The 23,051-nt window shown below is 35.4% G+C and overlaps 1 protein-coding gene across 5 annotated transcripts in view; it reads right to left on the bottom strand.

Moving 5' to 3' along the window:
• Window positions 1-23,051, bottom strand: part of ARID1B (AT-rich interaction domain 1B) — a 403,965-nt gene that overhangs the window by 41,742 nt on the left and 339,172 nt on the right. For all 5 annotated transcript variants that reach the window (XM_039358272.1, XM_039358273.1, XM_039358275.1 and 2 more), the window contains one exon: window positions 4,984-5,129. In XM_039358272.1, the coding sequence (XP_039214206.1) occupies window positions 4,984-5,129 (146 nt within the window). The remainder of the gene's footprint in view (window positions 1-4,983; window positions 5,130-23,051) is intronic.

The following is a 23,051-nucleotide window of genomic DNA, read 5'->3' as shown; positions in this document are numbered from 1 at the left end:
ATCCCTTATTGCCTTGTAGAATGAATGGGATCTTACATGGGGATTTTCTTTTATTTTACCCCATATCAGTACAACTTTGTAATGTGGGTTGGGTTGAGAGGGAAGGGCTCCTAACCACCACAGAATCTTCATGGTTAAAGATGGGTTTGAATCTGACTTCCCCTGGTTAAAGAATAACACTTTGACACTATGTCACATTTAACTGTCTTATATTGAGTCAGGCCACAAATATATCCAGTCCCTACTGAATGTTGAAACACTTTTTTCTCAAGCCCAGCTATAAAGAGCCTATTCATCCCTTCTGTTTGAGATTAAAACCTAGCAAAAATGTCTGCATGCTTACTTATCCAAAATTCTTATTTATAAGCAGTCTGCAAGTGGCTGAAGTAATGTGTGATACTAGAGGAAAAAGAGAAAGACATAATCCAGACCATGCAGAGAGATATTGCGATGTGAGCTTGCCAGCTCATCCTTTCTTGTTCTTGAAAATGGGGAAATTAGCTGGTCTGGAGGGGATTACACTTCCTCTATAGCAGGAACCTAGTCTAACGGTATTTCTAAAATCAATACTTGCAACATAGTATTCTGGGTTCTCCATTACATTTGATGCCTCCCCTTTGCACCACAATGACTTCTACTTCAGTTCAGGATGTTGTGACTGCACTGTAGTATCATCCCACAAATCCCTTTTGCCAAATGAAAAGGCTGGTTGTATAAAAAACTGGTTCTGAGAATTAAATCCATTGTCTGTAGTTCGCATTATGTTACATTACCACCCAACAGTTTTCTCAGCATAGGGAATTCACAAACTGCCGATAGTCTCATTGCTAGAATTCCTATATTCTCTGAAGTACGCATGAACCCTTTTTGTGGATAGACAGATTCCTGGATTAAGGCAAATGACTACCAAAGTGACAGATGTGCTTTGCTTGGAACAGAACTGCTGAAGTGAGCAGCAGTAAAGCTGTAAAGCCAAATATAATGTTTTGTGCCAATTTACTTAAGCAAAAGTAGAAGAAATACTGTTTGTGGCTAGAACAAAAATTACCTTAAAATATAATTACATTAATGGCAAGTTTATACAGACTCAGCAATATTGTTATGTAATAACATTTTTTACTAAAACAAGCATAATGAAAATTTATCTTCAATAGTGAACCACAAGACAAAAAATGGAAAAAGGAAAAAAACATAGTTATGAAATAAAATTTTAATACAGGCTTCCTTTTTCAAATGAAATATTTCTAGTGCTCACAATTTTTTTTCTTGGCATTATTACTGCAAAGGCAGTTATATACATACTGATTTTTGTTTCTCTTTCTATAATTATTTAATTACTATGGCCTATAACAATTCAGCTCTACCTAAGAGGCTACTTGAAATGCTTCCTATCTTCCAAGATCATTTAAGGGGTATTTACTTTCTATGTTGCCCTAATGGAACAGAGAGATAGTTAAAGTGCCAGTTATCTGAATTAATGTCTTTGGATAATTCTATTAAACTATTATTGGCAGAACTACAATGTCCTTTTTCGGAGCAATATGTAGAGGTCTCTGAAAACTCTTGCATGTGCTCAAAATCAGAAAGAAAGAATGTAGTAAGCCTGGCTAAGCCTTCCTGGCTGGTGAAAAATCCTTGAGCTAGGATTATTTTCTACAATACAACCATGCTGTTTTGTTCACATTATATAACCCTAGTTAAATTAGTTAAATTACTCAATTAGAGTAAATTTTAAAAAACTACAACTAAAACAACTTCGTGCCTGCCCCAATCTGGTGCCATCCAAATAAGTAGACTTCGACTTTTAGAATATACCAGCAATTATGGCCATTGCTGCAAATTCTGGAGCTTCAAATCTACAGATTTGCAGGATGACAAAATTGGGGAAGATTACCTAAGTCAATGATTTTTAAACGTTTTTCTCTCAGGAACCCCTTCCCACTTAAAAACAAGTTATGGAAGAACATAAAAGAGCTTTTGTTTTGATGAGCTACATTTATCAATATTTGCCACATTAAAAATTAAAATTGATGCATTCACTACTGCTATTGCTTCTGGAAATTGTTTGATGGGATTTTAATATTGTATTATTTTAACCAACTAGGAGTCAGAAGATATAATGAAAAGTCCTTCATCTCACAAAACATGGACAGGCTCAACCATAGTTTTTACTTGGGATCTGTGAACATCCTAGATCAAGCTAAATACAAAAAAGCTATGGAATTACTGGAAACATGGCATTCAGGTAAATCAGCCATTAATAGACACATAGAAATAAACACATTTACATATCATTCAAAAGAGATAATAAAAAAGCTAAGAAGGAAACAAAAAGACCAGAAGCAGCCTACACCCAAATAAGCAGAAGAACAAATAAGCAGAAAACAATACCCTAATCAAGGAACTACTGGTACCTAGGAGAAAAATACACATCCCACCAACACTGGGAAGATAAGTTACTATACATACAGGGAACAAACCCCACACTTACTAACACTGATGATGCTGCCTAGTTGGGTAATGAAACATCTGCAAGAAAACAACCAAGCTCAGAGAGCGCAAAGGCTCCACAGTTCAACCCTGAGCTATATATATATTTTCTTCTATGGTTAAATTACTGTGAAAACTCAATTTTTCAGAACGTATAATACAATAAAAATACAATGGCTACTGCATACAAAAGACATAGGATAAGTGATTCTGTACTGAATAGATTTCCACCGTATGAAATAATAAATAGCTGAGCTATCTGAAGAAAAAATTGCCCTGTGTATCTTTCTTAAAACTAGTTATTCTTTTGCAATACATAAATCTTCTTAGCCAGGACATTCTACCATCTGTTTGCTTGTTGGTGATGTTTACAGATCTAGGAGCCAGAGAAGTTAGGGTAAAAAATTACTGCTGCTAAGCAGAAAGCTAGAATTTATAGCGTACTTTCAATGCTCAAAATTTTTTCAGCCAGGCAGACAAAATAGGTAACTACATAACCCAAACACAGTAAGACCTAGGACAGCTTTGGTGAGGAGTAAGCAGATAATTATCATTTGCTCAACAGACTTTTCCTTTTTCAACTGTGCTCCTTGTGCCTAGTATTAAAAGAAGCAATTTTATTTTATATTAAAAAACCTTTTTTCATGTATGATTAAAAGTTTTCATTCCTCTCCTTATCTTTGTTGTAAACACAACATAAAACCATTATAAATAAGACCAGTGGGAATACCTCTGTTAAATAGTTGCCTAGAGGGTAAAAAAAAAAAAAAAAGAAAAAAAAAAGCAGGCATAATGAGGCCATGGGTATTTTCAGCTCCCAGAAAAATACTGCAGAAAACCAGAAATATGCAAACAAAAACTTTAAAAGGTTATGAGAAGAGAAAAGAAGGAGGATGAAGTACAAATGTGCCTTGCTTGCCTATTTGTTGGGAAAATATTCCATACAGTTCTGATTCTTGTTTAGATGTGGCTAATGTTAGTTTGTACATACTTGGTTTAAGCAACAGGTAAATCATCTGGAATGGAAGGGAAAGATGAACCACAAAGACTATTTAATGGGCTGTAAAATGTGGAATTCAGAGAAATCACTATAAAGAGCAAGGTAGAGCCAATCAGACTATTATATTTTTAGTATCAGGATGCTTAAATGTCTTGATCTTCTATCTTTAGGAACCTAGGAAAAGGCAAGAGATTTAAACCTCTCCAAGCATCAATCAGAGGTGGAACTAATTGCAAAGGCTTGTAGGAATAGTTTAACTGCTCATCTTGTCCTGTGCTCTAAAGAGCACAAAGGGCAAAAACTACCGATATTAACTGATCTATTATGCAAAGTGATAAAGGAACAAGCATTCGAAAAAATAAACCTTTTTTCACCCATGCGACGGGCTTCTCTCCTGAGTAGGCAGTGAAATGAAAAATGACATTGTCTCAATCAAAGTAAAGCAACAGATGCTGCTGACAATAACAGGTGAAAGTTTGGGGTTTTTTGGGGGGCACTGTGGTCCCTTTATCACTTTCAGGAACATTGGGCAATGGGGGACGGACAAGAATTTCCACCAGCCTCTCTAGAAAGTACCTCTCTTCTTCTATATTCTAAAATAGAATGAGTGGTATCAGAGGGTTGAACATACATATTGTCTGCAGTAAAATTATAGCATATAAATGGATTGATAGATACTAGGTTACTTGTCCCTCCCAAATAATTTGAGGTTGGACTCCTAACAAAATAATATCCTACTGCCCAAATTCTTCAGTAATTAGGGCATGTCTTCACCAGGTACATTTCTATTCAACAGAAACAAATACAGTACGTATGCGTGCAATAAGAAATACCTAGAAAATATGTGACTAAATAGTCTTTTTTTACTTATAACTCAAGACAACATGCTACTGGGTACTGTATTATAAAACTGTCACTGAAGGGAAAAAAATGAAATGGACAATGTAAGTCTGAATATTACAGCAATGAATGAGCAACTGAACAATTTTGCAGGGAACAAGATGCTTTGTAATGGTGTTTCTGCAAACAAAAATAAATGTGAAGTAATATTTCAGTAAATTCTATTGGATAAATTTGCCAATTGGCAAACATACTAACTGGGTCTTTCAGAAAGATACATGAGATAGGTAAAAGACTTGAAGGATTCTAATATCTAGGTACTTATTATGAGACACTGTCAGTTATTTTGGCTGAAAATATTGTTTAACCATAGGAATCCTAGTTTCAAAATCCCTGTTACAGTTTAAGCAAAAGTCTCCTCCTAGTCCTGCCAATGGGCAAAATCCCTGTTTTCAAGAAACAAAGAAGAGAAAGTAGAGATATGGTGGAGATATATCTAGGAGTTGACAAAATGATTAAGAATTTTCAAATGCTTACAGCAGGATTTTGAGGAATGCATATATAATTGTACCAACTGTCAAAGAGAAACACTTTAAAGGTTTCTACCTTTGAAAAAACAGCCTGCTACTCCTTGAAATTTTACCAGTCATTACCTGTGGAACTGTTCACCATGTTAGGTGCCAGGCTGTAAGGAGGTACTTGAGGGTTCATCAGGCTTGAGTTGCTGTTCATTGATTGGGTGTAAGGAGAGCTGGATCCCATAATGCCACTCTGATTGATGACAGGAAAACTGCCTTGCCTGAAGGAAGAGAAATGACACACACGTGCACAATCTCTTATTAAATTTCTTACTGCACAGTACATCTCAGTTAGTTACAAAATTCATACTTTAGTATTCACACACACCTACAGAAGATGCAGCCAGTTAGTTTTTGCCTTCGTAAGGCGCTTACTATTAGATTAGTAATGAACTTATTGTAAAACCCATTCTAAAATTATATACCATGCAGATCCCTAAGCAAAATAGATGTAATATATGTTAATTTAAAATGGATAAATCCTAATACTATGTAAAGAAGTTGAGATTGGACATGGCCAGCACATAGTGATGAAAGCATGTAAGAGAGAATAGAGTGCTCACTATTAAAATAAAAAAAGAACTCAGGATAAGTTAGCTAAGAACCTTTGATTGTATTTTGCCTACCATACTAAAAAAAGAAGCTAAAATAGAATAAAAAACATAAAGTAACTCTCCCAAAGCAAAACAAAAATACATAAATGGATTGAAACTCTACTACTCAGATACGCAATTAAGAAATGGACATTCATCTTATTTGTTTTAAAGCATTCATGATAATTGTAACTATTGTAATCACTTAGTACTATATAGCTATATTAATGGATTGCTAATATCTCTGTGGTAAGCTAGTTAATAAAGGATCAGAAGAGCTTTTTAGCAAAATCTAAAAAATATCATTCTGTTTTTTACTGAGTGTAGTACATCTTAACAGGGCTACCTTTTATGGGTGAGTAAATACAAGTATATATTCACATATATGTTAATGAATAAAATCTCAAATATAAAAGATTATATACTCAGTATCCAGTTGCTGGACAGAAATATTCACCAGACACAGCAACAATCACAGAAATACCAGTCCTCTAGTTCTTCACACCAATATAATTATCCAGTTTATGCAAGTTATTTTTGTGTATAAGAAAGCTTATATTCACCATTTTAAAAAATATAAATGCTTAAGACAAATGCAATTTTTTCACTGGGATTGAAAATACAGATTGAAGAAAGCCACAATATGGTTTGCCTGCTTGTAGCTTAGAGGGATTTTTAAAACAAATCATTGGGGTTAATAAGTATAACTTATGACTCAGCCAATTGTGGTTTATTAAAAAAAATACTGGTGTAATGTAAATTGTGAATTTATATATTTACTATATGTTTCTATATTCTATATGTTTTCTAAATCAAGGAAAGTCTTTCTCAGGTGAATTTGATGTGCTAGAGTCTAGACATTTCATAGTTAGTAACCTAGTATTATTGACGGGTGTTATGTTTAACCTTCAAAAGCTTTTATGAACTTCAGAAGCTGTATTCGGGTTTTTGTTGCAACTGAAGGATCAGCGAAAACAAGGATCAAGGAAGCTGAAGGAATATGGAAAATAATATTTTATTTTATTTTTTAAAATATTTTATTGTTTTTTTTAATTTTTAAGAAAAAGTACTCAGGACACACCGTGGTGTTTGGGTAATCAGACATTCCAAAGTAAAAACATAAATAAACAATTCAACTCAATACATTCACTGTCTCTTCTCTATTTCCCTCAAATAACATAATACGTTTAAAATATTCCATTTCTAAATTAAATTTCTATTACTACTAAACCTGTTTTAAAACTTTATCAATTTACAATTACCAAAATCAAATTTAACTTTAAATCAACAAGTTATCAATTCAGGTATCCCTTCCAGATATATTCTAGATCTTAATTTCTCTCATCCCTCCTTTTATCACCAATCTCATTTATTTCTTCTTCCATTACACAATAGCTATCTTAGTTAAAAAATAATGTTAAACCTTAATTCACTTCAATTCATTACAGAAACTTCAAATTTCATCCAATTGATTGTCATACCTTATCACATCTATGTTATTGTACAAAAAAAATCATCTAAATTAAAACACTCCATTAATTATTAAAGCCATCCCAATCTAAAAAATCAACGTTTTTTTCAATTCCAATACATAATTTTCATCAAAATAAATCTGTTATTCCAAAAAGTATTCTTAATCTATTTAAAATACCTTTTCTAAAAAACACCCTCATATATATATATATTCTTGCTTCTAACTCTTAAGTCATAATCCTTAAAACAAAACCATAAATCAAACATTGCCTTTACACAATTTTAAATTTCTCTTTTCAGTGTAATTCTGGCTTTTTTTCTGTGCCAACAGGTTTTCATAGGGACGCTTCCCTTTCAGCCAGTAGATCTGTCTTTGTTGCTTGCAGTAGCCTTTGAAATAACAGCAATCCCATCCTCTGCATTAGACTTCTATTTGTCTCTTCCTTGAAGGGTCGTTGCTTTGTAGTTTGAAGTCTCAGTCTTTGCTTCTTCAGTTCCTCTAAGTCAGCGTTTCTCAACCTTGACAATTTTAAGGCATGTGGACTTCAACTCCCAGAATTCCACAGCCAGCATTTGAAGGTCAGATCTGTTCCATCTTCACACCAAGTAACCAGACATTGCAATTTTAAATTTTCACCATTAGATGTCCTCAGTAAATTAAAAAAAGGTCTTTTCCAGAAACCATTTGCTTTTTTTCTATCTTTTAAAATATAATGTGACAAAGAAATAATCTTCCAGTATAGGATAGTAATACAGTTCTTAGAAAGAGAGGAAAAAAGAAAAAAAAATTTTGTCCTGTACTCCAAAAAATATAAAAGTAAAATATAGTCTTTAAAATTTTGTTCTATTTTTATAGAATGCCTTTCTTCCCAAAGAATGTAGAAGCTGCCTTTTCAAGCCAGGGAAATAATTCCAACAAGGCTCTTTCAGGTACCAAAAACAAAATAGAATAGAGAGAATAGCAAAGCAAAGTCTCACCCGGATTCACCACGGGGGTTCTTACAGCTTAGATGTTCTTTGACTTGCGGTTTGAAGCAGCAGGGTGATCGGCCATTTTACTGGCCAATCTTCTTCTCTGTCGGCCCTCAGAGATAGTTCAGACCGCTAAAGGAGCCGCTGCTCCTCAGCAGCCGAGCAGAGCCTCCTTGACAGAAGTTGCACCCTCCAGGGCGACTTTGGACCTGCATAAGGGTCTGCCGGTGGAGGGAAAGCTAGCCGACGAGGAGATGAGTCTCCCCATATGGACTAGAGATGCTGCAAACTGGAACCGGAAGTCGAGAAAAAATATTTTATTTATTAACTAGTATTTTATTAGTTTAATCACTAATATAAAGTATGAAAAAAGGACTAGTCGATACTATATTTTTAAATCATTTTATTGAAACAAGTGTGGAACATGTGGCATAATTAATGTTTTTTCCAAGTTGGCTTTGTCCTCTATTTCTGTAAAGAAGCAAAGGATTTCTTTTGATATGAAGGAGACAACTGACATACAATGTTATTCCCCTGATGCAGGTTTTGATGTTATAGAGAAAAATATTTAAAATGCACAGCCATACATTTTTCTCTCCCTCCTCGCAAAAAAAGAAAAAAATTGGAGCAGAAGCATTTGCAAAAACTTTGGAAGATTTCTCTGAAATAAAATGTTCTTTCTGTACATCTTATCAATACCTTTTAAAAGTGTTCTGAAAATAAAATTGAAGCTATTACATAGTACATTAAATGGTACAATCTCTATTCTTCCTTGTAATAATAATCCTTATGTATTAGAAAGTATGGGAAAAAGTCCCGAACAATCAATTCAAACTATACCAAAATACTGTGTTAAACATTTATTTATTTAAGTACACTATTTGAAAATTACAATTTAAATGATAGTATGTCTCCTCAAGGTCAAAATCTGAGAGGTTACTGAGATGCTGCCAAAAGTTAATGCTTTGTGATTAGTTATATTTTTGGTTTGAATGAAATTAACCTCCAAGCATAACTATTTAAGTAAAAATAACTTGTTGGAAAAAATAGTTTTGTCTCTTCTAGAAAATTATTACATCACCAATACACCCCTTATAGCAGGGGTGTCAAATTGCCGGCCCACGGGCTGGTTGCATCATGCGGAGGCTGTGCCCACCACCCCAGCTCCAGCAATGCAAAAAAAAAAAAAAATCGCAATATCTCACAACATGTTGAGATTGACACCCTTGCCTTATAGTATCTGAGAGTAAACTAAAAAAGAAAAGAGGAAAAGCACCACCACTAAAACGTTAGACAACTGAACATGAGACACTTCAAGTAACAAACAATTCAAGTAACAAACAAAACCAGTTGTCCATTTTAATGCATCATCAAAATTTGGTTTTAATCAATATGCTAACCATAAGTATATTTGATAATTACTTACTATCCTGAAACAAACGTTGTTTATTCATTGATACAATCAAATGAAGGAAATAACGCTCTTGAACATCTATAAAGCAACACAAATCTCAGTTTTAAATTTCTTAAACAGAGTTACAATGGCAAATCTATATGCAGAATTATTGGGAGAAAATACTAATGTGCTTACACAGACGTGACTGTTTTAAGATCTATATTTGGGAAGCAGCAGCTACTCATAACAATTAAAATGCTAACAATTAGAAAGATATTTTGGGGGATGGGTGTCAATGGAAATTGTGCCTGCTTTTCAGGGAAATTTGTTCATTCGAGCTCACTGGGTAAATTGAACTTAGTCATTCTTTCCCAGTGCATCCTACTCCACATGTTTGCTGTGGTGAAAAAAATAATGAAGAGAACATTATGCAACCGGTCTTAAATTATAAGGGTGTGTAGGTGTCTGCGAGTATCAGGAGATAAATCTAATAGATTTTATTTTCATTATTATCCTCATGCATGATCTCCTTGTATTCATAAAGATAGAGGCAAATGAGGAACAGAAGCCTGAATCATTTCTACAAAGAAAAGGAAAGATCGTGACTCTAATATGGGATTGTAATGCCACAATAAATATTTTAGAGCGCTAGTGAGTGAATGGAGTAATCTTAACATATCTAGTTAAAATGACATAATAAAACAAAAGAAAAGACACTAAGGAAATAGGTTAGTGGTCTATAAGTATCTAAGCTATATGTGCAAGATGTGTCAGACATCTGTTGAAGCCAAAAGTATGACTAGATTAACATATAAAAAGCTAAAAATTAGAGGAAAATCTTTATTTAAAAATTATTGGACAATCTGATTATAACAATGGCTGATTTCCTAAGACTGAAAGATTTCTAGGTGTGTCCTTATCTCTACAAGCAGTAGTGGTTTGTACTGTTTTAATTAACTAATTGACTAGATGACCTATACACTTCTAATTTTTTATTCTATGATTTCCAATTATTCAGATATATTAAATATAATTTATGCAGTTTTTGTGCACCTCGTATATAAAATTATGCCCATCTTTCTCATATAGCTAATGTATATAAATGTATATGTATATATAAAAAGGTTTTTTTTTAACCTATGTGAATATTTCATGGAGGATACAGCTTTAGAAGACAGCTTCCGGAACTAATAAAGCAGAGAAATTTTATTTTTTCATTCTGATTCCTTGACATTAGGTCTTTAAGTGGAATGATAACTGAATATGACAAATAGTTCTACATTTATTTTGCACGATCAAGTAGAGTCCATTAAGAAATAAACTGAAATTGTAAGATTTATTCTGATTAACCTTTGGGCACTAAACACTATCAGCTTGCAGAGCATTTGTTAAATATATTTATATATCCTTAAAGTCATAGAATCATTTGTGGTTACTAAAAGAAAGAAACGAAGGAAGAAAGAAAGGAAAAAGAAAATATGCTTCTGTCAGTACTGTTTACACTAAAGAGCTATTTGACCTGCTCTAACACATTTTCAGCTTTTCCACAGCAATCTAAACTCCATTAAGGTGTGAGGCAAAGTTAGTATTAGTTGTTGAAGTGTTTTAAACCAATTTCTAAAACTGTTGTGGCATTTATGGAGGAAAAATATCAACAGTGGAACAAATTCAATGTATCACAGGCAATATTGGGAAAGGTGTAAAATAATACCTTGGTTACATTTAAGGTAGTTATAGTATTTTTAGTAACTAAATCAAAAGTTTAACTTTAGCTCAGATAGTGCCAAAGCTAGCCCTCTGAATAAATCATGGACTTCTTTCTACTTCAAATCTGAGGGTATCTGAAATAGTTTTGTCATGGTCACCTCTTGAACTATGTCTGAATTTTACTGTTTTAAATTAATGTTTATTTAAACCAGACATGTCAAACTTGTGACGTCATGTGATGTCGTACAACGTATCGAGACGGTTTTGCCATTGTCGGCAATGGGGTGGGCGCGGCTTCTGCATGATGCATCCAACCCATGGGCCGGCAGTTTGACACCCCCGATTTAAACTAACCCCTCTTAACTGAAAAGTATCTTCTAAACTCGACAATAAGATATTACTGTCACATTATTATATGAAATCTCTTAGTATAACAGATTTTTTCAAGATTAGTAAAACTAAGGAGAAAAAAAACTGTTTTAATATTATGCCCAGAAAATTTTTTATATCTAATCATTAACATTTATTTTTATTTCCTCTCTTCATTTCCTCTAATAAATGAATTTCATTCCTGCAAAACAAAAATTCACGTTGATGTGGAGAAACGCTATCTAGGTGCTGAAAATCCCTCTGGAGACATTCAGTAATAGAGGCAACCCGAAAAGGGAAAGAGTTTCTTCCAGTCAAATCTGCTGAGGTGAGGAAATTACAACTTAATATGCTAATGCTTGTACATGGAGTCTTCTCTTACATGGTCTTTTTAATTAACGTTTTCTCAAACATAAGCAATTTTTTTTAAAAAGTGTTTACATGTAATATTGTATGTAATGAGTCTATGAACTCTAGATGGTTGCTAATCTACCTATTAAAACAGGCAAAGATGACCAGAAATTTAGCCATTTTTTGGAAGTAACTTTATGAAACAAGGTGCAGACAAATCTAAGGAAATCTCAGAAGGTCAAAATTAAAATGCAAGAGACCGACATTGCTTATTTTCTCTTGTTTATTTAGTATGAGCCATGTTGATATAACTGATCTTCAAACTTCTTGAAAGCTACAAGTTGACTCCCATGTCTGCAACATTTTAAAATGACAATTTGAGTTAAACGTTTTAAGCAGGGATATTTTAGAAAATACTGACAAACAATAAGCCTAGGTCCTTGATTACCAACCATGAAAATGCCTACTGGACACACACACAAATCAGCACACTGACCAAACTGCCCTATGCTATATCTATGCCATATCTGCCACATGACAATATTTCTCTTTCCTTTTAAATGTCAAAGTATGATTTGAAGGTTGTTATTTAAACATAGTGACCTGTACAATAACCAGATGTACTTCATTTAAATCTGTGTGGAGCGAGGTCTAGCAATAAAAAGCTTCTAATCTGTCAAACCCTGACATCAAATGGGTTATTATAATGAGAGTAATTCAGAGGTGAGATCTGAAAACATATTTTCCTGCTGGGATTTTCTTACAGTTTCTCATACGTATAATTTTGTTGCAGCTTTTCTTCCCTGACACAGTATGAATTTTCTAAAATCAGACTGTTATCAACTAGTAGAGTACAATAGGTTGCAAGTTTGTGTGTGTGTGAGAGAGGAAGGAATGAAGGGAGGAAGGGAGGGAAGGAAGGGTGTGTAACAGAAAAAAAAGGATGGGGAATAGAAAGAACATGCTTAATTTTTTATGTCATTTTGTTAATGTTATTGCCTCAGAAAGCAACCATTTAATGAAATTGCAAGGTCAAAATACCACTTAAATAACAGAGCACAATACATGCACCAACTGAAATTCTCAGTCAGAGTTTCTTATGAAACATAGAAAAAGTTTTCTTAATATGAGCCAAAATGAGAGTTGCCAGATCTGGACTGCAAAATCTGGACTGCCACCAGATGGCCACATCTATGTCTAGAGGGTGTCCAGATTTTTGGAAGCCACTTAGCTAACTCAGTCAAAAACTGGAATACTCTTTTCAATAATACTCTGTGGCTTGGCTTCAGCTTTTGAGGCAAAGCCAAGATTGTTTTTTCGCTTATTAATTCCTTTAATTGGAGAAAGAGAAAGTCTGTGGATAAATGAACACTTGGAACCTTATGAATATTAAAGCAATAGCCCTTTACATTCCTCTGTATACTCTATAGCAAGGCTTCTCAACCAGTGGTACGGGTACCACCTTTAGTACATTGGCACCTGGCAGGTAGTACACGAGCATCCTAGAAAAGTGGTAGCGGGGGAGGAGAATGAGCTGAACCGGTGGCAGCACCACACAAGCCTGAGCTGGAACTGCAGGGCTGTCAGGGCTCAGCGGAAGCGCCAGGATCAGTGCTGCTTTCCAGCTGATTGGCACTTTTGGGGGGCTGTCAGGGCTCAGTGGAAGTGCCAGGATCAGCACCAGGCTCCAGCTGGAAAGCAGCACTGATCCTGCGCTTCTGCTGAGCCCAGAAGAAGTGCTGATCAGCTGGAATATTGCAGCATCTCCAGGATCTTGTGATTTACATTCAGATGCTTGGCAACTGATTCATATTTATGATGGTCACAGTGTTTCAGGGTCAGGTGAAGTGACCAAAACCTGCTGCAACCACCCAGCAGACGGGGGAATAAAAACCAAACACCCCCCCCACTGCCAATCCTCAACAGAAATGCTCATAATGAAAACTTTGGACAGGAGGAAGAGTGCCGCCGGGTGGGCAGGCGGGTGTCTTGCTCGGCTGTGGCTTGGGGGCCACTTTTTTCAGTGCCATTGTAACTTTGAACAGTCACTAAGTGAACTGTTGTAAGTGGAAAACTACCTGTACTTCATCACTTTTTTCCTCTTTTTTTTGGTCATCAAGTTTTTGACACCTTGCTAGGCTGGTGGTATTCGGATACTGCCATATCCTAAAAGTGGTGCAATGGGTGAAAAGGTTGAAAAGCCCTTCTCTATAGCATATACAGAGTTCCTAATATACATATCCTGACAACATAAAACTGTTTATGCACTTTGGATCCCACTAGACCAGCGGCTCCCAACCTTTTCTATATCCCGCACCCCTAGAACGCTTTTGATATATTCTCGCACCCCTTACAAAAGTTCGAAATATCGACAACGAATTATGCATATACACTATAATTTTGAAAACCCAAGTTTTCACACCCCCTGGAATATCATCTCACACCCCCGGTTGGGAACCCCCTGTGCTATGGTTATATTACTGCAAACATCCTTTGTTTGTCTGACAGTAGATGTGAAGTATAGATGACACTATTGTGTAATGAAATACTAATGACTGCCACATTTAAGTCAGAGTTATTCTTGGTAGCACTGTAAACAGAATTAACCTGAAGCAGGTTGCTTAGTGACTGTGCATGAAGGACTCAGTAAAACGCAAACTAATTTGCTTTTATCATAAGAATCTAGTGCACAACAGCTTCCCTTAACTACTGCTAAGTAGCCAAAATGTATTAGCTGTTAGCTTCTGTAGTAAGAAGTGAGCAGTGTGTGTGTGTGTGTGTGTGTGTGTACTCTATGTGCATATAAGGGAAGAGGGAATGTGCTATCCAGAATCAATAGTAATACACTCTGAAAATATACTCGCTATTCAATGAATGACACTGCATTCGTATAGGATAGTTGACTTGATTCCAAATCATCTGGTAATGGAAATGAGAAAATAAGGGGGAATAACAATTTTAGTTGTTTTAATCAGTGGCGTTAATTTTAATGAAACAGATATTGGTCAATAGTGTTTGCATAAACATTTAACATTTTTTTCCCCACAGAACTTTAAAAAAAGAAATTTCAATTTGGATAACGTTATGACTGGAACTTATGGGACATGTTCTATTGATATTAATGGTCTATGCAATGAAAATCAATATTTGCTTATTTCAAGCTCATCCCATTGTGTTCACTGAGGCTTATTTCTGGTAAATTATTCTGAGAATTACAGCCCATTCTGGAGGAATTCATTCACAGTTTATAATCAAACAGCATTTACAGAACTGTTTTCTTAAATGGCTCCAGTTTAGCATAAAGAGAGATGCATCTCAGTTAAGGCTGACTTTAGTTTCCAAGTTATTCATAGTTCTGCTTAAAACTCAAGGGATTTTTCCAAACCATTTTTTTTTTGTCAGAAGCAAGATACTACTCTATTTCTTCTTAGTTTTGGATTTAATGCTACACTGTATCTATTTATGTTCCTCTGCCAATGGATTGGACTTTTCTTCACCACCTGCAAGTCTCAATATGATCTCCTTGTTGGCTCCTAAGGGAAAGGAATAAAAGGGGAACTGTATTTCTGAGATTAAATTTGTTTAGATAATTTTAGATGTCCTAAATTGTTTAGATAGTCCTACTTTTATACCAACAATTCTGTCAGATGGTTAGCCTGTTTTGTAACTGGGTTCATAATCAGGGCCAAGTTCTAAAGACACCATGATTTGTCTATGCTGGCATTTTAAGTACTGAGGTTTCCAGAATAACTTCAGGCTGGCTGCTGGATGCCAAGGCAGTAAAAACACAGTAGAAATGATGCACCAATACGTGGAGAAAAATCTCTTAAAAGATAAGCAATTATCATAACAAGGCTTTAACTCTGTATTTTCTAAATTTAATTCTATTTGTTTCTTGGACTACATTTAAAAATATCCCAGAGTAGATAATAAATATATTACAGTTGGCCAACTCAGATGATATTAAAAGTAATAAAATAAAATACACTGCAGAGAGAACAGTTAGATCCAAATTCCTTTACTACTACGGCCGCTAAAAAGTACAGAATCCCTCAAATCAAAGTTGATGCCTGCCAAATGTTTTCTTGGCAGCATTACAGGAGTGGTTTGTTTTCTCTGAGAATTTTCTTCTCACTTTTTAGTCTAGCCAACAATCCTTCATAATTACCCAACTAAGTCTCACTAACTAGAACTAGGATCCCTTCCTAGTGATTATTGTCCAATGACAGGTGCTTCATGAACTTTCCTTAAAAGTGGGAGAAATTCTTCACTTTTTGCCCCACTGACACCTTTACTTTATTCTATGCTGCATTATTCTACTGTACTCTCTTCTGCTCCATTTTATCTTTCATCTTTATATCCTCCAATCCAAAAATTTACATTACAACATCCATATGAACAGCAAACCAGCCAGGCATGATACTATGTTCAATAAAATGGAAAGTAATCATGACATGAAAAATGGAAGGGAATGCTCTTTGAAATAATTCCATATTTTAAGTCTTCTGAAACATTAACAAAGAGGGTCAGCCTAATTTCCACTAGGAATTTACCCAGACATTTTAGTAATACCTGTATAATAATTATACATCACAAATCAACATATTCAGTGGCATATAATTCAAAAATATAAAATAATTGACATAAAACCAACAGAAACAGGGAACACATACAATATTAAGTTAACTGGAGTAACATTCAGGTTGAATCATACAATAGTGTCAACTCAAATAAAGTTGAAATGTGCTGTGATAAAACTATCTTAACCAGGTTTTGCAAAGCAATCACCATTGGAGTAAGTCTTCTCCCTAAGGAGAGGCAGTTCCTTGATGTAGGGTAATAATGAAAAAACAACACAGTCTTCCTAACCTCATAGAAGTGGAGAAAAATAGCAATTTTGCAGAATGCATGTACCAGCATTCTGCTAGAGAAAATGGTTCTACAGGAATCTCAGCTCTAAGCCAAATATAGCTTTATAGGTCAAAATCAGCACTAATAGTACCCATTAATATACTGGTAGTCAATTTGCTCTATTGCCATTAATACAAGGACTGTTAAATTTTGCACCAAATGCAGTTTCTGAGTGGTCTTTCAGAGCAGTTCCAGATAGATTACACTGCATAGTCCCACTAGTTGGTAATAGGAGCATGAATTATTGAAAAATCCTTCTACTCCAAGTATTGGTGCATCAGCTGCAACTAAACAAAAATACTTTGTCATGGTTTCTACCTGGCTGAGCACTATCTATCCTGTTACACAGTTCTTAGGAAACAGGCACATCATTTGGAGTACTTCTGAATCTAGCATGGTTGCTAAAGCCTTGGAATCTTATGTGACTTTTGTCAATTTAGACTATCTCTAACAATTAAAACTACACAGATAAATATAACTTTGCAAGCTAAGCTCCTTATAAAAGAAACTGCCTTTCTTCAATAAGTCAAAAATATAGCAACTACATTGTTAACTAGAACTGGCAGATGCAATCGTATTAAATGAGAACACTGACAACTGCACTGGCTGCCAGTCCATTTATGAGCTTAATTCAAAGAGATGGTATTAGCTTACAAAAGGCTGGGACAGATTCTCTGATGGAACAGCTTCAGTTTTACTTGAAATGCTTAAGATATCTCCACACAATCAGGCCAAGTGGGAGGCTACCAGGGAAGGAGATTTTGTTTTACCACTGGTAAAAAATGAATGATCAGTGGTTCAAAGTAACAAAGGTACTGAAAAAAAAATGACTGACAATTTGTTCTCCATGCACCATTCCCCATAGTCACATGATTGCAATTTGGGCACTTGGCAACATTTACAACACTTGCAGGCTCCTGCAGGCATACAATCACAATCTGTGGGCTTCCCAGCTGGCTTTCAACAAACAGTCAATGGATTTCATGTCCTGGTTTCAGTGAAGGGAGAAAATTCTCAGGCAATAAGCAAGTGAAGTCTATATGGGATGTGAGCCCTTGGGAGGGGGTGAGATTTGCAGAGATGTTCGGTAGGAATACACATGTATACACTGTGTTTAGGAACAATACATTTGCAGTGAGACTTGTAAAAACACTAGGAAGGTTTGTTTGGAGAGGCATCAGCAAATAGATATAGATTAGACAAAAGAAGAGTTGCGGAAGCAGGAGAAAGAGCGTCTGTGTGCATAATACCTTACTAGAGGATGAGGAGAAGATGTAATCCAGTAGACAGCCCATAATCTAATACCACAATATAGCTTGAAAAGTAATAAGAGATGAATCGGAAACTTGGTCAGTAATAAACCAACCTCAAAATGAAAGCGCCAAGAATAGGAATTCATGAATCACCAAGTCAAGATGCTGAAAACCATGCATCACAAAGTCAGATGCCAAAGATGCTTCCAGGAATGGAAGGTACTCCCTGGGTGGATTAAATCCTTTCCCTGCAGAGCATACACAGCTGAAGCATTCCCTGCTCAGTGGCTGCCAATAATGAGGTACTGCTTACAGAGTCGGCATCTTTCTGCTGCTTACGAGATGCTTATTTTCTCAGGCTGGGGGAGTCTGCCCTGCTTCTTGGCACCTATGTTAGCTGAAGAAGGATCAGTGCTGGCCGAGGAGAGACCCGAGAGCGTATTCAGTGGCTATCAAATCATTAGGGGTAGACCCCAGTGGAATCTGATTCCCCCCCCCACATCTCGGAAGCATAGCTCTGAGGCCAGGACAATAGGGAAGCCAGTAGGGAAGACTGCAAATTGCAATCACATGATATCTCACTTAATAACTGCAGCAAAAAAGATAGTAAATTAATGTGTGGTCATGTGATGTCTCACTTAATGACCATGCTGCTTAATGGAAAATATTCCTGCCCCCCTTTATGGTCGTAAGTTGAGAAATATCTATAGTCCCGTCCTGTCTGTAGAATGCTCTCCTCAAAGAGCTGCTTTAACGCTTACGGTATTTTCTGCACCAGATGAAGACATTATAATACTTCTTCCCAGAGACAAATAACATTTTTTCACGACATTTTAAAATATTAATATTTTACTGATAACTGTTTGTACTTGGTGCCCTTCTTTTTGATCTTATTTGCTGCAATATTCTCTATTTAGGTTTTATGTTTGCTATGGTTTATATGTTTCTACTTAAAAAATGTTTCAGTCATTGAACACTACTTGTTACTGGTTGGTATAAAAGTATACTGCCTTGTCAATCAACCCTGTGAATGAATAAATGAAGATTCTCTTCACCCCGTGAAACTGGGTTTCCTAAAGTCAAACTAATTTGCTGTCACATGGATATTACTACACATTACATAAATATATCCTTTTCTTAATAAATTTATACTAAGTACACGTGTGTGTACAGTGTGTGTGCATAGAAGTTCCCACACACACATTTCTGGAAGCAAGTTATAAACAAGATTGACAGATTTATACTGTGATTCTGAGAAAGCAATCTAAACCAAAACAATATTTGTTCATGAGATATACAAATGCATAACTGACAAACAGGTGGCTCCAATTTTATCTAAACCCACAATTCTCATTTTATGAACATAACAGAGAATTGAGTTTATATCTCAACATAGAAAGCAAAGACATATCAATTATTTTGATAAAAGCATTCCTAGAATGCTCTTTCTTTAATCCATGTTACTTCTCTACTCCATTACTGTCATTTTTTTCAATTCTCAACCACTTTTATGAAATTATGTCAGTTTTGATTTAGTAAATAGTTAAACAGAGAACAAAAAATAGTATCATTGGAATAAGGTCCTTTCTTACTGTGCCTGTGAGCAAAGAATCTTTTTCTATTTTCTTGATAAGCATTTTTTTTTTAATAAGGATGAGATGAGCCGAGGTGGCGCAGCAGTTAGGGTGCAGCACTGCAGGCCACTTTAGCTGACTGTGGTCAGCAGTTCAAATCTCACCGGCTCAAGGTTGACTCAGCCTTCCATCCTTCCGAGGTAGGTAAAATGAGGACCCAGATTGTTGGGGGCAATGTAAATATATATATATATATACATATATACATTGCTTACTGGTGTACACCGCTTAGAGAGTGCTCCCACTTAAAAGCGGTATATAAGTCTCATAAATAAATAAATAAATTTAATTGGTTATGGCATCTGCCTTCTGGTGTGGCATCCCACCATATTGCTCTTACCTTAATGATTTTCTGAAACTATTAAAAACATGGTTCATCCAGATCTTGGGATAGGATGGTTGTGGAACCCCTATGGGTTGTGTCTCTCTATGTGTGACACTAAGTTAGCTTTCTCGCCTGGTCTGGGGCTGCCCAGAGCTGTTCAGAGGTTGGGCCGCCTCAAATCCTAAATAAAATTACGATAATATATAAAAGTCATTTATTTGATCTACACATTTAAAATTTGTCTAAGAGACTTAACTATTTCCTAAAACACCCAAATAAAAGATAACAGGGTGTGTGTAATTTATAACATATGTAATATATAATGTAGAACAGTGCAGATATTCCTATTAAAAATGAAAGGAAAAGGTGAAAGGAAATGCCCCTCTCTCCCTCTCTTTTTGGTTAAAAAAAACTTACTTGTACATTTGTTAAAAAACCAAATAGGAACAAGTATGTACATATTTTGAGAACCACTCAGCAGCAGGAATCAATTCCTCCATTAATGAACTGAAGCCAGCACTGAGGCAGAGAGCAGCAGCTGTTTAACAGCTCATCCTAATGCCATACAGTAATTTAGGCCAAGAAGCAAACTCTGTGTTATCCAACTGAGTTTTCAAGGGGATTCTTTTTGGAAGCTGAAATACAGTTGCTTTTACTGCAAGTTATTGCTTAGACAATCAACTAATACCAATAACAATAACAAGAATTATAATTTTATATACTGAGGTCCATTAGAATTTCAACTTTGGGAACTGCAGGATCAAGTTTCTGTGCACAGAAAGACTTAATTTAGTTTTACATAAATTAGGATGCCACAATCAAAGAAAGACTTGGTTAGAAAGAGCCATTTAGCTTACTGAGTCCAGCCACTTTTTTATGCAGTTACAAACACCCATGATGGACTGTCAGATTCTACTTGAGCCCAATACAGGGAAGTCCCACTTCTCTGAGGTATTAATTCTATTTTAAATTGCTTTTACATTTAGGAAATCCATATTAGTATTTAATCAAACTCTGCCTCCAAATAACTTACACTTATTATTCCATAATATGCTCTGGTCATGATAAAATAATAAGGATCAGGTCCTGGTTTTCTTCTGACATATTTTCAGGTACCTGTAAAGTACTAGAGTACATCATTCCAGTCTTCTCAAAGTTAAAGATTCCCAATTCCTTTTTAAGGAGCATGGTTTCTAGAAGTCTATTTTCTTTCCTATCCTTCTCTGAATCTGTTCTAGTTTGCCTCAGTCCTCCTTAAAATAAAATCTATAGAACTGGACACAAAATGAAAGGAAACTGACCAATAATGCCAGAATAATGTAAAATACTTTTTCCTGCAATTTGGAAAATATATTTTTCCTGATGAAGCAAAACCCATTCATAGTTACTTTGGAAGCAGCTTTTATTCAAAAATCTCTGTCACAAGGACTATTGCCAAGCTAGATATTTTATTTCAATCCATGTGATAAACAACTATGGGTCTTTGTTAAAGTTTATTCTGTTATTTTCAGCCCATTTTCTCGCCTACCAGTATTACTTTCAAATTTGTGTCTTCTTTGATATAAATCTATCCAAATCCATGTCTTGTCCAATTTGATAAGCCTTCCCTCCACCTAGTTATCAGTCAATAAAAACTGAATTCAAAATTAAGTATAATTCTTCCTCATCAAAAAATTCACTAAATTATTTATATAAACCAGGAGATTGGTTTAATGTGGGAATTCATTCTCAAGTTTTGCATCTATAAGTAATTTTGCTTACTATACACACATCAGTACAAATACGTTAGGAACAGTAAACTTCTTATGGAGAATATTGGAAAACAAACTTCATGTTTTAACTAGTGCAGAAACTAAAAACAAACAGCAACTGCAGACTTCATATAAATTCATTACGTTCTTTTGCTGTATTAAATGTGCATGCTATGAGTTGCTTTTAAAACTGTAATCTCAAATCAAGCATCAAGATGAAATGGATTGCATCAGCCACAGTTTTGTTTAAACATATACATCCAGTGGAGAAAAAAAATCAGCCTTATCAAATGCAACACAAGCATATTGCCTTCTAAAACTTTTTGCCCTATTTTTTGTCTTTGACACATAAATGTATTATGGCTGTTAACAATATTTCCTTGCCAATGGCTATTGGTCCATCAGCAGTCTTACAAGCTCAGGACTCTGGAGAAATGTGAAAAAGTGCTTGCTATCAAAAGCAATATGAAATATGAATTTCAAATTGAAACACAGCACCAGATAATGCTGATAGAGAACTCGTTTGTAAAGAAATATATGTATATATTTGTACGTGTGTATACATAGCCCGTGTGGCACATGTGCATTCTCTCTCTCTCTCTCTCTCTCTCTCTCTCTCTCTCTCTCTCTCTCTCTCTCTCTCTCACTCACTCACTCACACACACACACGGTCTATTATTTAAGTTTGCAGTGCAAAGACAATTTGTATTCTGAACTCATCCATACTAAAAACAATTCGTTCATTTGCATTTACGGAAGTGTATATAAGAAAAAAGAGCTATATTTTTAATAACCTGATTTGAATTTCAGCACCACATTGCAAAACACAATTTGCTATATTGCCACCTCACTACCACTAAGGCCATCAGGCTGAACAAAAGTGATTACATCTCTGGTTCTCCTTGTCTCAGACTCTGGCTATTGGCATGATAAAATAAATTATTATTTCCTCAAAATGCTTTACATGCTTTAATTGCCTGATGTAACACCTCATCAAATCTCAATCCCACGTAGGCATGCATAGAACTGAAGCCTGAGAATGCAGCAGGCATATGTGCGACAGTGATATGTGACGTACAAGAAAGAATCATGGGTGATGAGCATGATAGATGTTCAGGTTACAATGAAATTTGATGCTCAGGTGACAGAGATGTGCCTAGTTCCCTGTTCTTGAGCACAGATTTTCATATCTTCTTTCCCAATGGCAGCCCAATGTCACTTTCTAAATAGGAATCCTCCTAAGGAGCACTCTGTGTAGGGACAAGGAGCTGCAGCCAGCAGCAAAACCAGTCCAACTCCAACAAGGCCCCTAGAAATGTCTTCCAAGGAGAAGAACGCATCTTAGCCCAACTTCCTAAGGATTTCAGTACGTATTTGTTTAACAGCAATACAACGGTCTTGACAATCA

The sequence above is a fragment of the Crotalus tigris genome, unplaced genomic scaffold (assembly GCF_016545835.1).
Source record: "Crotalus tigris isolate CLP2741 ecotype Arizona unplaced genomic scaffold, ASM1654583v1 scf7180000019007.31208882:3723066, whole genome shotgun sequence".
Classification (NCBI taxonomy): Eukaryota; Metazoa; Chordata; class Lepidosauria; order Squamata; family Viperidae; genus Crotalus; species Crotalus tigris.
This window is presented reverse-complemented; position numbering and strand designations above follow the sequence as displayed.